Genomic DNA, 17,947 nt, shown 5'->3' with positions numbered 1-17,947 from the left:
TTGCATCGATTGACTGAGCGCCATTGTTCCTTTTTTCTTTTATCAGAAAATTATGGAGCACATATTTTTAACTGTTGCGATATGTGTGGTGTATATACTTTAAAAAATATATACACACCACACACTTACAGTGGAGAAAATAATTACTTGATTCCCTCTAGATTTTGTAAGTTTGCCCACTTAAAAAGCATTGAAGGGTCTACAATTGTTTTCATAGGTGTATTTTAAATAATAGAGTAATTTTAAATAAATTTTAAATTAACAAAAAAATAATATATCTATCAACCAAAATCCAGAAAAAACACATGATACAATTGAGATGCAGTTCGGTGAATAAAATAAGTATTTAATCCCCTACCAACCAACAACAATTCTGGTTCTTACAGACTGGCTTCAGTATGTCCTCGTGTTGTGCACAGATTAGTTCTGTCAATTTTAGGAGGGGCTCCTAAGGACTACGCATTATGTGTATAAAAGACAGAATCTTTTTCTTCCATTCAAATCCACCATCATGGGCAAGACCAAAGAGCTGTCAAAGAATATCGGGGACAAGATTTTAGAGCTACACAAGGCTGGAATGGGCTACAAGGCCATCGGTAAGAAGCTTGGCGAAAAGGAGACAACTGTTGGAGCTATTATTTGCAAATGGAATAAATACAAAATAACCATGCAAAGTTCCACCTCATTGGGGTAAAGATGATCATGAGAAAAGTGAGGTATTAGCCCAGAGCTATACGGGAGGAGCTTGTGACTGATTTCAAGCTAGTTGCAACCTTTGTCAAAAAAGAAACCATTGGTATCACAATATGCCGCCATGGATTGAAATCCTACAGCACCTGCAAGGTCTCCCTCCTCAAGAAGGCACATGTACAGGCCCGTCTGAAGTTTGCCAATGAACATCTAAATGATTTAGAGAAGGATTGGGAGAAAGTGCTGTGGTCAGGTGAGACCAAAATGTAGCTCTTTGGCATTAACTCAACTCACCATGTACTATAACCCCTTGAACACCATCCCCACAATCAATCACAAAGGTGGAAACATTCTCTTTTAGGGCAGTTTGATCGGTAAAGAAGAGTGGACCATAATCCCTCCTGAGATGTGTGCAAACCTGGTAACCAACTACAAGAAACGTCTTGCCTCTTTGCTTGCCAAGAAGGGGTTCTCCACCAAGTACTAAGTCATGTTTTGCGTGGAGATTAAATGCTTATTTTTCTCACTGAACTCAACTCAATTTATAACATTTGTATTGTGTTTTCTTTTCTAGATTTTTGGTTGATATTCTGTCTCGATCATTTAAAATACACCTATGATAAAAAATTATAGACCCTTCATTTCTTTGTAAGTGGGAAAACTTACAAAATTTGCAGGGGATCACATAATTAATTTCCCCTCTATAATTTTTATATATTGCTGTCACAAATAGTTTGACATGTCCCCATGTGGATTGTATTTGTATTGTTCATTTTAAAGAGAAGTCCCTAGCATCTTGTCTGTGCCTAGCAGATCCAATATAGGGACAGTGGGGTAGATTTACTAAGGCTGGTGCACTCAGAATCTGGTGCAGCTGTGCATGGTAGCCAATCAGCTTCTAGCCTCAACTTGTTCAATTAAGCTTTGGCAATAAAACCTGGAAGCTGATTGGTTTCTAGGGAGAAATGAGCATTATTTGTACTCTACAGTTTTAGCAAATAAACCCCAATGCGTCTCCTAGTCCAGCACTCGCCCTATTCCTATAAGTGTGATGCTATATCTTTGCATCTAGATGTGCTAAGGCTTCAGCATTTTCTGGTTGAGTCAGTAGAGAGTGGATCAGTGAACTGAAGTCAAAAATGTTTAGTGCAGCCCATTCCGATGCCAGATAAACAGGCTCCAAGCTCACAATCCAATGAAGATCAGGGCATGTAGAAGAAAATTAGTTGCTCCTAGTGATACTTTGGCAAAAGTAACTCAGCAACTTGAGGCTTGCTTGATTTTTGTTTAAATTAATTTCTTGGGATTTTGTTTTGACAGTGAAATCGACAAAGTGTTTTCATCTGCTGCCTGTCTGAATGGAAGCTTTTTATCGAACAGGTAAAAAGGTCTAATCCGTTCAATCATTTTAAAAGTTGTTTATGCTGTATATCGGAAGAAAAGTACTGCACTGCATGTGTTAAAGAATGTTACTGCAACATTGCATATTCCTGATGTGTATGTTGGATCATGTTTATCCTTATTGTGCAATACCTGATGAACCTGCCAGTCCCCCTGCTTTCTTATTTCAAACTGACTACACTCAGCAGGAGAGCAGAACCATCCCAGCAGGGTCGATTTTCTGACTGTGCTCCAATGGCCAAGACTAGTGCACACACGTGCCCCCCCCACCACCGTGCAGCTATTCCCAGGCAAGATCTGTGTATTGCTGTTTCTCCACTCCCACCTCTCAAAGTCCCTTGTGCAGAGCTGAGAACATAGATTATTTGATTACTTATGAAAAAAGGAAAGAAAAGGTATTTATATAAATACACATAAATGTTTGCTTTCCATTTCTATTTTAAACGGGATGGGTTGTTTTTACAAGGTAAAGGTTCACGTGTACTTTAACCACTTGCAGACTGCCCACCATCGTTTATACGTCGGCTGTTTGAAGAGGAATACCATTGTTATGGCAGCAGATAGCTGCCATTACCCCGGTATTCTCTTCAGTGGGCGGTCCGCTTTCAGCTAAAAGTGGTCTCTGAGGGATTTGCAGCGTGATCACTTTTATCGGTGGCGGGAGAGGACCCCCCCCTCGCATTCCGGTGGTCTCCGCCACTTACTGGAGCTGCCGTTAGCTGCGGAGACAGTAAGGTCCTCTCTCGTGGTTAGGCTGGCTGCCGAGTGAGAGGAAGATGGCCCCCCACTTGGCTCCATAGCATTGACTGGCAGGAGAGACGTCAAACGTCACTTCTGCCCAATGCTGTTATAGGAGATTTTTTTTTATTGCATTATAGTGTAAATATCTGTCTTTTTGATCTCGTATTTAAGAGGTCCTGTCATGCTTTTTTTCTACTACAAAGGATGTTTACATTCCTTGTAATAGGAATAAAAGTAACCCAAACTTTAGTTTTAAAAGGACAGTGTCAAACTAAAAAGTGAAATGAGAAAAAAAAAAATAGTAAAGTGCCCCGTTTTGACAAGCTCCCGTGCAGAAGAAAGACCAGTACGAAAACGGTGTTAAAACTACACATGTGAGGTATCGCCGTGATCATTAGAGCGAGAGCAATAATTCTGACCCTAGAGCTCCTTTGTAACTTAAAACTGGTAACCTGTAGACATTTTTAAATGTTGTCTATGGAGATTTTTAAGGGTAAAAGTTTGTTGCCATTCCACAATTTAAAAAAAAAAGTGTATTTTTTCCAAAAAAAAGTGGGCTTATGAGAACGCTGAACAAATACGGTGTGACAGAAAGTATTGCAACGACCACCATTTTATTCTCTAGGGTGTTAGAAAAAAAATATATAATGTTTGGGAGTTCTAAGTACGTTTTCTAGCAAAAAAAAATAATTTTAACTTGTAAACGCAGTCTGAAATATCTGACATTAGAAATATTAATTGTCCATTCCCTGACATGGCTACATTAATTTAAATGGAATTTCCATTAACAGGATAAAAAGTTGCAGGTGGACTTTCTATTGGAGACAAGGGAGTATAGGCCATGCGTGCACCAAGGATCAGAGGTGCATTTAAGGATTTACTGTATTCCTTACATTTTTTTATGATAATGAATACAGCGACAGAGTAGCAAATGTATAAGTATTATATCTGATAGGTCAACTTAAATACAGCACTGTGCAACGTGCAGTAATCTTAAGTGACAAGTCAGAATTCATCTTATGCAAAGTACGGATCACTGAAATCTGAATGCTTACCGTAGGTCCTCATTGTCCTGTTTTGCTTGCCTTGTTTTTTTTTCAGCTGTGGTTTCATGACTTATAATTTTTTCTTTTGCAGTAATAATGACCATTTTAGAACATGTGCAAAATTCTCAGGGATAGATATGAATTCTGCAAGACTTCTTTTTCACAAGCTGCTGGATTCAGCCCAGCCACAAACCATACAACAGGTTAGACTCAACCAAACACCACTGTGTATTGTGTATTACAAGACAGGCTAAGCTGGAGTCATCGATTTCTGGATTTCCTGGCCAAGTTTAGCAGTGTCGACGTGTTGATTAACCCAACAATACTTCTATAAATAGTTTTTAAACATTTTAATGAAAGACTTTTTTGGTACAGTTTTTTATTAAAATCAATTCTATTTCTATATATAGATAAATATAGCTATATCTATCTTATAGATAGCTATAGGTGTGTGTGTGTGTATATATAATATAATACGCATACTATATAATACACATAATTTATTGCACACACACGTGTGTGTGTGTGTGTGTGTGTGTGTGTGTGTGTGTATATAATTTTTTTATATTGTGCTGTGCACAGAACAGAAGAGAAATCCAAATAAAATCCATATTTGATGTGACCACCCTTTTGCCTTTAAAACTGCATACATTCTTCTAGGTACACTTGCACACAGTTTTTTTAAAGGAACATGGCAAGATGTTCGGCAAGCTATTCTACATATCTTGGAGAGCTAACCCACAGGTCTTCTGTGGATGTAGGCTCCCCCAAATCCTTCTGTCTCTTAATGTATTCCTAGACAGACTCAATGATGTTGAGATAAGGGCTCTCTGCATTGAGAACACCATTGATCCTGACCAAATCTTCCAGTCCATTTGCAGAAATGCAGCCCCAAACTTGCCAGAAACCTCCTCCATGCTTCACTGTTGCCTGCAAGACACTCCTTATTATACCGCTCACCAGCCCCTCTGCAAACAAACTGCCTCCTGCTGCAGCCAAATATAAAAAATTTTGACTCATCAGTCCAGAGAACCTGCTGTCATTTTTCTGCACCCCAATTCCTTGTTTTCATGCATAATTTTGTTTATCTAGCCTTTTTTTACATGTTGGAGTTATGGCTTTTTGGCTGCATTCCTTCCATAGAGACCACTTTAGGCCAGACTTCTCCGGACAGTAGATGGGTGTACCGGGGTCTCACTGGTTTCTGCCAGTTCTGTGGTGATGGCATTGCTGGACATCTATAAATGGTGCTGCGCTTTTACCAAAAGAAAATATAATAAAAAATTTTAGGAAAATAATCGCATCTGACCTCTTATCAAAGAATAGTGCAAAAATTACATAATACCTCTAACGATATATGTAAACATATAAACAATATATATTTATAAAGTGCAAGCGTGCAAAAAAAAAAGGATAAATATAAAGTGCACAGCGTGAATAAATAAATTGCTACTATAAATATAGTGTGAAATATATGTTGTGTTATATATCCCAATAATTATGAAGGAAACAGTATCATATCCAGTGCAAAATAATTTTATATGACAAACAATAAACAGTTCTTGATGGATTACTGAAAGTGATTCATCCGTGCCAAACCCATTGTGGACTGTTATTAGAGGAACTGGACGGTGGTCTGTGTGTCTTCTCCCTTTCATCCATCTTAGGAGTTACCATTCATGCTGTTTGCCTTACAGCTGTAAGGTAATTGTGTAATCCACACACTAGTTGGTGAACATTTGGATGTTTTTTTGTGGCACTGGGTTTGGCACGGATGAATCACTTTCAGTAATCCATCAAGAACTGTTTGTCATATAAAATTATTTTGCACTGGATATGATACTGTTTCCTTCATAATTATTGGGATATATACCATGACATATAGTTCACATTATATTTATAGTAGCAATTTATTTATTCACGCTGTGCACTTTATATTTATCCTTTTTTTGCACGCTTGCACTTTATAAATATATATTGTTTATATGTTTACATATATCGTTAGAGGTATTATGTAATTTTTGCACTATTCTTTGATAAGAGGTCAGATGCAACTTATTTTCCTAAAAACGTATTATATTTTCTTTTGGTAAAAGCGCAGCACCATTTATACTTCTTATCTATGCACTTTATATGAGATTTGGTTTGGCTCATATGGTGTGTGCAGCATTTGCTTTATTTAATTACTTTGGTTATTAGCGCAGGAGCCACAATTTACCATTGCTGGACTTCTGATGTCGGGGAAGTAAGGATGATGTGCCTGTCGTTTGCTACATAAAGTTTCTTTGGCCATCCACTGTGTCTGTGGCCCTCAACGTTGCACAATTTCTTTGTGCTTTTTCAAAAGAGCTTGAACAACATGTCCCGAAACCCTCAGTCTGCTTTGAAATCTTTGCCTGGAAGAGACCTTGGTGATTCAGTATAACTACCTTGTGTCTTGTTCCTGTGCTTAGTCTTGCCATAGTGTATCACCTGTGACATGTAACTGTCTTCCACAACCTCACCTTAGTAGCAGGATTTGGCTGTTCTTTTAAGCCTTCTGGACAGCTGTTTCCGTTATTGATGGTGTTTCAACCTATATATGAAATTAATGATCATTAGCACGTGCTTGATATATTTGGTTAATCATACACCTGACTCTAATCTTTCAAAATCCCTGACTTTGTGCAAGTGTAAGACCCCTTTCACAACCAGCCGTACGGGGGGCGGGGTGTGTCGGCAGAAAGCGGCGCTATTTCTCTTTTGTTCATTGACGGACACAGCATCATCTTGACCTTAGGGTTATATCGCCCCTTTAGGAGAGGACTAGGCAGAAAGTGTTAAAAACAGCAACACTTGCACAGTAAAGCCCAGGGGGCAGTCCTACTGGCTATAACCCCTCACACTGCATCCAGCAGCTCAGTTTTTTTCTGCCTAGTGTAGAAGGACCAGGCTCCCGGTGGGACCATTGGTGCTGGGAATTTTTTCTTATTTCAGAATTTTTGATTCCTGTGATCTACAATCAACAGCTGGGCTGGGTGACAGGCTGGATAATATAGATCCTTGTAGTCTCCCCAGCCTGGCCATCGAGCATGAGCAGGCCCTAGCTACACACTGTGTCGGCCACGACATGCCTAGTCTAATCCAGGGGCGGCCGGTGAGCTATATGCTCCGGGGCACACACATAACCGGGCTACTGCTGTCTGTGTCAGTGTTTTTCGTGGCCGGCAGCCACCCCGTACTGCTCGGGTAAAGGGTCTGTCTGTGGAATGCTTCCAGCAGTCCCTGCAGGAGGGACAAGTATGGTTCCACCTGTCTCGGCAGGATGGAGCAGCTGGGCATTCCCTGGGAGGTCGACTAGGGGTGCAGTGCATGTACCTAGCTGGGGGTCCTCCGGGGGGATTCTCTGGGTCCTGGCAGGGTGCTGCGCTTGATGTTGGGGGTCCACTCGTCCTCTTCCATGTTTCTGGGCCACAGTGGGGTGTTTGTGCTGTGTGTGACGTGGGGAGGCCGCCGCGTGCTCCGCGGTCTTTTTCCTGAGACCGCTGTTATTTTTTTGTAGCCACAAATAGTTTTTTGCCTTTCAGCCATTTTCTAGTATTTCGACAGCCATTTTCTTGGCGCCCTCAGACGTTTTTACTGAGGCGGCTGGTGGCTATTTTTCTAGTAGCTTCTGGTAGTTTTGCCTCTAGCGCTGGGTGCTTGTTTCCTTCTAGAACAGCATGCTTTCCACACACACACCTCGTGGATGACACAGGGGAGAGAAGACGGCACAGCACAGTACCTGGGTCAGGGTGGTAAGTCCTGCAGGGTGGCCCTCAGTCTGTGGCAGCTAGGAGGGTCGACTTTTTGTGTGACTTGCCTTAGGTGCCTAAGTGGTGATAGGCGAGTTTGAGTCAGCGCTTCTTTCCCAGACATCCTTGTTATGGCAACAGGTTCCCCTGGACCTGCAGTGCCTATGGACGCTCTATCGGCGGTCCTGGAGGCCTTTGTTGCCAGGATGGAGCGGCGTGCGGGAGCAAGGGGTAAAAATACCCCCCACGTCTTCTGGGGAAAGCTCTGATTCAGACGCGGGCCCTGCTATTACAGGCGGCCCCTGTTCTGATATGAGGATGCGGACTAGGACCAGTGAGGATGACTCCGTGTCCGGGTCAGCGCAGGAAAAGGTGATCCATTTTTACAGTGGTGGGGTCAGAATTGTGGCCAGTGTTAGCCACGGCCCTGGTGTCGTAGACCCTTACTGAATGGGCTAAATTGTTGCACCGTGAGATGGAGAACAGGCTTCCCCGGTCTGCGTGGAGTTGGCGGACCAGTTGGTGCAGGGCCTTAAGTATGTCTGTGATGCGGCCTTAGATGCGGCCCCCTTTCTTTCTAGAGTCTCAGTATCAGTATCAGCAGTAGTGCTACATCGCCTGATTTGGCTGAAATGCTGGTCTGCGGACCAGGCATCTAAGAAAGCACTGGTGGACTTGCCCTTCCAGGGAGAGAGGCTATTTGAGAGCCTCACTGGATGACATTATTAACCACTTGCCGCCCGCCCTATAGGCAATTGACGGCTGCAAAGTGGTTGCATAATCCTGACCGGACGTCATATGACGTGATCAGGATTATGAGCCACTGCGCGCCCTCGGGGGCGCACATCGCGGCGATCGTTGTTGCGGGGTGTCAGTCTGACACCCGGCAACTACGATCTCGGTAAAGAGTCTCCGACGGAGACTCTTTACCACGTGATCAGCCGTGTCCAATCACGGCTGATCACAGTGTAAATGGGAAGAGCCGGTGATCGGCTTTCCCTCACTCGCGTCTGTCAGACGCGAGGTAGAGGAGAGCCGATCGGCTGCTCCTCTGACAGGGGGGGTCTGTGCTGATCGATTATCAGCACAGCCCCCCCGAGGATGCCCACACTGGACCACCAGGGACGCCACCAGACCACCAGGGAAAAGGTAATCCTCCCTAGACCACCAGTGATGCCAGTCAGCACAATGGATGCCAATCAGTGCCCATAATGGATGCCAATCAGTGCCCACAATGGGCATCACTGATTGGCATGCATTATTGTTTGGCACTGATTGGCATCCATTACTATAGTATAACACCAATGCCGCCTATGAGTGCCCACCTGTGCCGCCTATGAGTGCCCACCTGTGCCGCCTATGAGTGCCCACCTGTGCCGCCTATCCATGCCCACCTGTGCCGCCTATCCATGCCCACCTGTGCCGCCTATCCATGCCCACCTGTGCCGCCTATCCATGCCCACCTGTGCCGCCTATCCATGCCCACCTGTGCCGCCCATCCATGCCCATCTGTGCCGCCCATCCATGCCCATCTGTGCCGCCCATCCATGCCCATCTGTGCCGCCCATCCATGCCCATCTGTGCCGCCCATCCATGCCCATCTGTGCCGCCCATCCATGCCCATCTGTGCCGCCCATCCATGCCCATCTGTGCCGCCCATCCATGCCCATCTGTGCCGCCCATCCATGGCCCATCTGTGCCGCCCATCCATGGCCATCTGTGCCAATTTGTGCCACCTATCAGTGTCCGTCCGTGCCGCCCATCCGTGCCGCCCATCCGTGCCGCCCATCCGTGCCGCCCATCCGTGCCGCCCATCCGTGCCGCCCATCCGTGCCGCCCATCCGTGCCGCCCATCCGTGCCGCCCATCAGTGCCACATATCAGTGTCCATCAATGCCACTTCATTGGTGCCCATCAGTGCCGCCTTATCAGTGCCCATCAGTGTAGCCCCATCAGTGCCCATCAGTGTAGCCCCATCAGTGCCCATCAGTGTAGCCCCATCAGTGCCCATCAGTGAAGGAGAAAACGTACTTATTTACAAAGTTTTAAAAACTGAAACAAAACAAAAAACATTTTTTTTTCAAAATTTTCAGTATTTTTTTATTTGTAGCACAAAAAATAAAAACCGTAGAGGTGATCAAATGCCACCAAAAGAAAGCTCTATTTGTGGGAAAAAAATGAAAAAAATTTCATTTGGGTACAGTGTAGCATGACCGCGCAATTGTCATTCAAAGTGCGACAGCGCTGAAAGCTCAAAATTGGTCTGGGCGGGAAGGTGTTTAAGTGCCCTGTATTGAAGTGGTTAAGAATGTTACTTGGGGGTAAGAGTACGTTGCTCCCACAGTCCAGAAAAGGGAAGGAGCCACGCCGTAGGCAAGGACCCTCCTTTTTCCACTCAAAAGCGGATTTTTCATCTGCCTGGGTCGGCAGGTAAGCGTACCCAGTCCGACAAGGTGCCAGCTGAGGGAAAAAAGCATCCCTGGTTTCGCAAGCCAAACAAGCCTGCGAGCAATTCTGTTACTGCATGAAGGTTTGCCCCCCGTCCGACTCTCGGTGGGGGGGTCATCTTCGGGAGTTGGCAGCCCGGTGGACCTCACTACTTTCCGACCAGTGTGTCTGAACTGGTTTCCTCAGGGTACAAGATAGCATTTCTTGTCCGCCAAACATATTTTTTTCCCTCCAACCATTGCTTTTATCATGTATGTTATGTTATTTACACATTATGATATTGTTATATCACATTATATCACATTGTTATATCACATTATGATATTGTTATGTTATTTGCTTTTATCATGTATACTAAATTACGATTACTACCAGTATTGTATGTTTATACTGTTTTTATTATGTATTATACCCATGCTATCATGTACATCAGATATTGTTATACCTGTATCTGTGATGTATCCAATAAAATTCCTTAGATTCACCTATTACCCCTTTGCAGTCTTGGGCTTCATATAAAGTCCCATTCTCCCCTTTTGCTTAGCCCCTTTTCTTTGAACCAGATTGGGATGGAAATGCCTGACCTTACCAGGTCAGGGTTTCAATTAAAGTCCCTAGGGATGGAAATACGTGACCTACCGGCCATGGCTTCCCTAAAGTCCCTAAAAAAAATCCCCCTTGTTTATGATCCCTCCAACCTTCATTGTCTTCTGGCTCGTCAGGAGGCTCTGTTTGGGGCAGTACAGGATCTTCTGCATATGCGGGGTGATAGTACCTGTACCAACGCCGGAAAGATTTCAGAGATTCTATTCCAATCTGTTTGTAGTTCCAAAGAAGGAAGGGGTCCATCCGGTTCTGGACCTCAAGGCCCTCAACAGCTTTGTGAAGGTACAAAGTTTAAGGAATCAGTTCGCTCAGTGGTCGCTGCACTCCATCATGGGGGTTTGTGGCGTACAGTCAGCCCCAAGAAGAATCCCACCTGCCGATCAACATACTGGAAATTCGGGCATATGTCAACCATGGTGTATGTCAACCATCAAGGAGAAGCAAGGAGCCTGGCTGCAGCACTGGAGCTCGCTCGCATCCTGTGATGGGCAGAGCGGCGCGTGCCTGCTCTATCGGCTGTGTACATTCCAAGCGTAGAGTACTGGCAAGCGGACTACCTAAGTCGTCAGATGCTGGACCAAGGGGAATGGTCGCTACAGCTGGATGTATTTCAGCTCCTTTGCCTAAGGTGGGGCATGCCAGATGTGGATTTCCTGGCTTCTTGACTCAGTCGGAAGGTACAGAGGTTTGTGGCCAGGTCAAAGGATCCCTGGGCAGATGCAGCAGACACGTTGATGGCTCCACAGGGGCATTATCGACTTATTTATGCTTTTTTCCCCACTCAAACGCAAAGGCCGAGGGGATCCTGGTAATTCTGATTGCCAAAGATTGGCCTCAGCTTACGTGGTACGCCGACATAGCACGAATGGTGGCGAATGTTCCTTGGCGACTGCCGATGTGGGAGGACCTTCTGTCGCAAGGTCCAATACTTCATCCTGCTTTACCGTCACTTGCTTTAACGGCATGGCTGTTAAAAGCCAGGTGCTAAGGGACCGAGGTCTGTCGGATTCCGTAATATCCACTATGTTGAGGGCACAGAAGTCCTCCTTCTCGGAAGATTGATCATCGTACGTGAAAGGCCTACATCTCTGTGTGAGGCGATGGGTTGGTGTCTGCGCACATACTCGATTTCCAGTTTGCAGCGAGGAGTGGATCAGAAACTTACCTTCAGCACCATCAAGGGGCAGATATCAGCTTTGGCTGTGTTTTTCAGCATTCATTGGCGAGTACCTTCTTCTACCTCCCGTGGGATTTGAATCTGGTGCTCTCGTTGCTTCAGGAACCACCATTCGAAAACACTTTTTCTAGTGGCCATTACATCTGCCAGGATGGAGTCCGAGTTGGCAGCCTGGTCTTGCAAGTCTCCCTGCTTGATCCTTCACAATAAGGCGGTGCTGCGTCCACAGCCTTTGTTTCTTCCAAAGGTTGTTTTGGCCTTTTATCTAAATGAGGACATTCTGCTTCCGTCCTTATGTCAATGGCCATCACACCCCAAAGAGGTGGCTTTGCATTTCTCAGACGTGGTCCAGGCTCTGCGGGTGTATCTGTCTGCTACGGCTCCTTTTTTGGAGGTCGGACTCGCTGTTTGTATTGGTGGCTGGTCCGAAGAAGGTACTGGCGGTCTCATTGGCCACCATCTCTGGATCAGACAGCTTGTAGTTCAGGCTTATGCCACAAGGGGATGGGCACCCCCCTTTCCTGTCACGGCACATTCTACCAGGACAATTGGTGCCTCTTGGGCTTTGCAACATCGAGTGTCCGTTTCCCAGGTGTTTAAGGCTGTGACCTGGGCATCCGTTCACACTTTCACAAAATTTTACAAGGTTGATGTGAGTGCATCTTCGGATGCTTGCTTCAGCCTCAAGGTTTTGCAGGTGGCTGTGTAAGGTTGCAACTTCTACATTGAGGAGCTCTGGTTGTTATGGGTGGAGTTATTGTTTGCTGTTCCCACCCCTCGTTTCTTTGACACTGCTTGGGGACGTCCCTAAGGTCAAAATGAAATGCTGTGTCCGTCAATGAATGAAAGAGAAAATAGGATTGTAGCACTCACCGTAAAATACTTTCCTCTGAAGTTCATTGATGGACATGGCACCCACCCCTCCTAGTACTGTGCAAGCATTGCTGTTTTTAACACTTTCTGCCTAGTCCTCTCCTAAAGGGGTGATGTAACCCTAAGGTCAAGATGAGATGCTGTTTCCGTCAATAAACTTCAGAAAAAAGGATTTTACGGTGAGTACAAAAATCCTATTCTTCAGCGTAGCTATTCGGCTGCTAGCTGGGCGGTTTTTAAACCCGCCCCCCCCCCCCCACGATAGTGGCCAAAAAGGGGTTAAATCTGCCTGAAAAACAACGCTAGAGCAGCGGTTTTTCCGGCAGTATCGCAGCGCTGCCCCATTGATTTCAATGGGGAGCAATGGTAGAGGACTTTTTGCGACGCCCTGCCAGCGCACCGCTCCAGTGTGAAAGCCCTCGGGCTTTCACACTTGAGTGCTGGAGTGAAAGGAGTCGCTTTTTTCAGGCGCTATACAGGTGCTATTTTTAGCGCTGTACCGCCTGAAAAATGCTGGCAGTCTGAAAGGGGTCTCAGAATGGATGCTGGTTTGGTCACACCAAATTATTGATTTGGATTTTTCTTCTGTTCACTCACTGCATTTTGTAAATTGATAAAAATATATTTTTGAAGGCTTTTTAATTTACAACAATTCTTCACAACTGCCTAAAACTGTTGCACAGTCTGTATGTATATAATATATTTTACACAGTATTCTGATACTACAACATTAAGATTTGGTACTGCACCTGGAAGAAGGCAGTGTTCATCTGCAGGCTGAAGGCAAACATAATGTTCAGTGATGCCCCCTGCCTACATGTGATCACTATGTAATAGCTGAACACTAATTCATCTATTTCAGTTGCAAAATTAAACATTTTTGTTTTTGGAAAAAGTGTACATTTCATGCATCAGTCCCACACATTTGATAACAGCATGTTTTTAGCAGTGTCTAGACTTGATAGGCCGCAATTCACACTTGAGCATTTCGGCCTGTTTCCCTAAACCTGACTACACTCAGAATGCAGTATCTCATTCTTTCTGATTTGTCCCTGTTCACACAAAAAAAGTACATGAGCTATTTTTCCAAGTGTATTTAGTTTTTTTTGGCTCCTTAGACTTTAACAGGAATTCCTGTATATGTGTGTTTTTGCACATAAATTTTTGTGATTGAAAGAACTACTCTCCTCCCCTTGTCCAGGCAGGCTAACATAGCAAAGGTTGTCACATCTCATGGTACATACAGATAAAGGTTTTATGTATACAAGACTTGTTTTTCAGTCTTTGAAGTCCGTGTTTGAGCCCTAGCATTGTTCATTTTATTAAGCTTCATTTTGCTTTTTTTTTTTTTTTTTTCACCATGCAGGTGGCTGCCAGTTTAGAAAAAAATCTTATACCAAAACTAACAAGCTCACCACCTGACATTGAAGCTTTGAGATTATACCTCACGTTACCAGAGTGTCCGCTGATGACAGATCCCAACAATTTTTTCTCTTTGGCAGTGCCATTTGGGACAGCAATTATTAGCCTTGAGAAAGTACCATTGAAAGTCCTAGGTGAGTATCGCAGATGTCTTACACACTGCCACTTTTATAGGTCAAAATAGGCTTGTAGAGAAAACCAGTTGCAAAATGCTATTTTCTTGACCGTCTTTAGCTGGTTACCCTTTTTAGGTCACAGAACCAAAATTCAACACATTAAGTCAGAATTCTTTGTATAATGTTAGTGACTGAGTCAGCATAACTTCCAAAGAACAATAATTTCTAGTAGAAGGTCAGCAATGGCAACCTACATATTTCTTAGTACAGGTTTCCTATGAGCTTTCACTTACCTCAGTGTAAGGATTATGTCAGCGGCAGCTCTGACATAAACGGACTTCCTGCTGCTATAATAGCTCAGAGTTTTTTCACCTTTTTTTTATGGGATGTTGGCATTTTTGTAGAACTGATTCAGGTTTTTGTAAAGTCGCTCCATCACTTCCACATGCTCTGGTTCAAGGTGCTGTCATTACCCTGGGCCTGGCTGAGGAAGAAGCTGATCTGGTGATCTTGGCGACTACCAGGGATTTCCCTCACTTTGGAGGGTTTATCTCTCACTTCCTGTTGTGGCCATGGGACAAGAAAAGGGAAATCTCTCCAATGGGACACAACAAAATGCAACAAAATTGCAAAAGAAACTGATGGGTTCTACTTTTAAAAAGAACCTGTCATCTGCACTGTGCTATCAAAGTAATAAATCTAGGGCCGTCATTCACAGTTGGCTCTAAATTGATGAACTGTGGACAATTTTGGGTACTATCATTTTTTTTCTGTTCCATGAGTTTGCACAATTTTAAGGTTTTACATCTTTTTTTTGTTTTTTGTTTTTGTTTTGTTTTTAACAGATGTTAATGCTTGACAAATTTTGGTATCCATTTACTTGCCAAAAACCTATTTTGGATTTTACCAAAAAAAACTGTATTATATTGTATTTGCACAAAAATAATTTTAGTATATTTTTCTTTTTACTAAAGGTTACTAGGTTTGAGAAACCGTTAATTATAATATAATTATAATTATTATAATATTGTGTCCACACAAAAAATTGCAGCTGGCACCATTTTATTTTATAGTGTCTCTGCTTTCAAATAAATATGTTTTAGGTAATTTTTAGGCCTAAAATGTCCATTCCAACATGTACCATAAAGACTTTGGCAGAGAAAGGGTAATTTGCCACTTCGGGATGAGGCATAAAAAGATTAAATCCGGTCATAAAATGCTGTCTTTTAAATAATGCTTCGTCCCACCACCATTTAGCATCTTATGTCCTAAGGCTGATGTCCCATGGCCGATTTTGAAGCCTTTATCAAATTGCCATTGTCAGTTTTTGTAAAAGGCTAAATCACATATATCCCTTGTGCACATCAGGTGTATCCAGCCCAGAAGATATTCCAATGTCAACAATGAATAAGCCTAAGCCAGGATCTGTGCAGCTGTCCCTAACTGTCTGAACAAGGACTTGCAAACAATCTGTACAAAAAAAACAAAAGAGAAGGAAGCACAATCTAAAGCAATAAACCTTTTATTATACTGGCATAAAAAAAACACAGTTGTGCATCCATAATGTGTCCACAGCGAGCCACAAGATGTACAGCAGCCTATCTCCAAACTGAACTAAGCCAGAGCGCCAACGGAAAACACTGTTGTGCAGCTTATACTCTCACAGCCACCCCAGCGCCGGGACAGCAGGAAGAGACTGTCAAGGATCCTGTCTATGTGTCCAAGGAGCATAATAAGTTGTTGAGATCACACAACGTGTTTTTGGAGGTATGCCCTCTTTTCTCAAATGGTTTTCCCCCTTCTGTCTCAGCACTTGTCTAGTACAAGCCACTGGAGAAGCCGCAGGTGTGGTTAGTGTTCTGCTTCCTTCCTCCCCCGCTCTTCTCACCGAGGCTGTGGTGCCTGTGAGAGTATAAGCTACACAACAGTGTTTCTGCTGGTGCTTGGGCATAGTTTAGTTTGGAAATGGGCTGCTTTACATCTTGTGGACACATTATGGATGCACAATACTCTGGAATCATGTGAGTGCAACCTTTGTTTATGTCGGTATAATAAAAGGTTTATTGTGCTAGGTTGTGCTTCCTTTTCTTTTTTTTTTTCTTAAGACTGCCTGACACTCTCTATGAGATTGCAATGTTGTAGCACAGCTTGCTACTTGTACTGTGAACACCAGCACTGACAGGGCCGGTGCAAGGATTTTTGTCTGCTCAGGTGAAGATGCATTTTGGTGCCCCTCCCCAACTGTCCTCCTGTTACCCCCTTCACCCAATGCAACCTCCCACCCCCATATGGCATAAACTTTATTTCCGCTCCATTAGTGAATAGAGCAGGAGTATTGAATATAAATTCAAGGAGATCATGTCACTAAAATGTTCTCCCATCCAAGGTCCAAATCTCAAAATTGTGCAATGATTAGGAAAGATTGTAGTCATTGTATGTCTTGAAAAATGAGAAACATACAATTTCCGTATCATTTCAACAGTATCCCCATCAGAGTGTCCCTTTACATCTGGTCCCCCCATCAGTGTGCCTTCTAGCATCATTTGTTCCTATCAAAGTGTTCCCGTAGATCAGATTTGCCCATCAGTGTGCCCTCTAACATCCATTTATTCCCATCAGAGTGCTCCGTAGATCAGGTTCCCCCATCAGAGTACCCCTTTATATCAGATGACCCCATCAGAATGCCTCCATGGATCAGGTGCTCCCATCAAAGTGCCCCCATGGATCAGGTGTCCCCATCACAGTACTCCTTACATCAGGTTTACCTATTAGAGTGTCCCCATAGAGCAGGTGTTCCTATCAGTGTCCTCATTGAGCAGGTGTCCCCACCAGGGTGCCTCCATAGCTTGGGTGCCCCCATCACAGTACCCCTTATATCAGGTGTCCCCATCAGTGTGTCCCCATGGGGCAAGTTTCCCCATCAGTGTCCCCATGGGGCAGGTTTCCCCATCAGTGTGTCCCCATGGGGCAGGTTTCCCCATCACTAAGGGGTTGGGGTTAGGGGGTTGGGGTTAGGGGGTTGGGGTTAGGGGGGTTAGGGTTAGGGGGGTTAGGGGGTTGGGGTTAGGGTTTAGGATTAGGGTTTCCCCTAGAAGAACAAGGTTAGGACTCAGGGATTAGAATAGGGACCTCCCCCAAAGGTCAAAGGTCAGGAGGCGTGTCCCCAGAGGTCAAAGGTCAAGTGTCGGGCTGACCCACCCCCAGCAAAGTGTTCCGCCTACCCCAACTAAGTCGGAGGCATGAACAAGTCGGGGCTTGAACAAGTCGGGGTAAGCGTTTGTCCCCACCAGGGTGCCTCCATAGCTTGGGTGCCCCCATCACAGTACCCCTTATATCAGGTGTCCCCATCGGTGTGTCCCCGTGGGGCAGGTGTCCCCATCGGTGTGTCCCCGTGGGGCAGGTGTCCCCATCGGTGTGTCCCCGTGGGGCAGGTTTCCCCATCGGTGTGTCCCCGTGGGGCAGGTTTCCCCATCGGTGTGTCCCCGTGGGGCAGGTTTCCCCATCGGTGTGTCCCCGTGGGGCAGGTTTCCCCATCGGTGTGTCCCCGTGGGGCAGGTTTCCCCATCGGCGTGTCCCCGTGGGGCAGGTTTCCCCATCGGCGTGTCCCCGTGGGGCAGGTTTCCCCATCGGCGTGTCCCCGTGGGGCAGGTTTCCC

General features: G+C 44.6%; 1 protein-coding gene across 2 annotated transcripts in view; it reads left to right on the top strand.

Annotated features, from left to right (window-relative positions):
• The window catches only part of HERC4 (HECT and RLD domain containing E3 ubiquitin protein ligase 4), a 107,416-nt gene that overhangs the window by 38,192 nt on the left and 51,277 nt on the right, over window positions 1-17,947 (top strand). For both annotated transcript variants that reach the window (XM_077454254.1, XM_077454253.1), the window contains exons 11-13: window positions 2,011-2,070; window positions 3,970-4,081; window positions 14,121-14,310. In XM_077454254.1, the coding sequence (XP_077310380.1) occupies window positions 2,011-2,070; window positions 3,970-4,081; window positions 14,121-14,310 (362 nt within the window). The remainder of the gene's footprint in view (window positions 1-2,010; window positions 2,071-3,969; window positions 4,082-14,120; window positions 14,311-17,947) is intronic.

Source organism: Lithobates pipiens, unplaced genomic scaffold (genome assembly GCF_037356315.1).
Source record: "Lithobates pipiens isolate NorthernLeopardFrog02 unplaced genomic scaffold, aLitPip1_a1.2 Scaffold_25, whole genome shotgun sequence".
Taxonomy (NCBI): Eukaryota; Metazoa; Chordata; class Amphibia; order Anura; family Ranidae; genus Lithobates; species Lithobates pipiens.
Note: the sequence above shows the minus strand (reverse complement) of the source record. Positions and strands in the feature narration are given on the sequence as shown.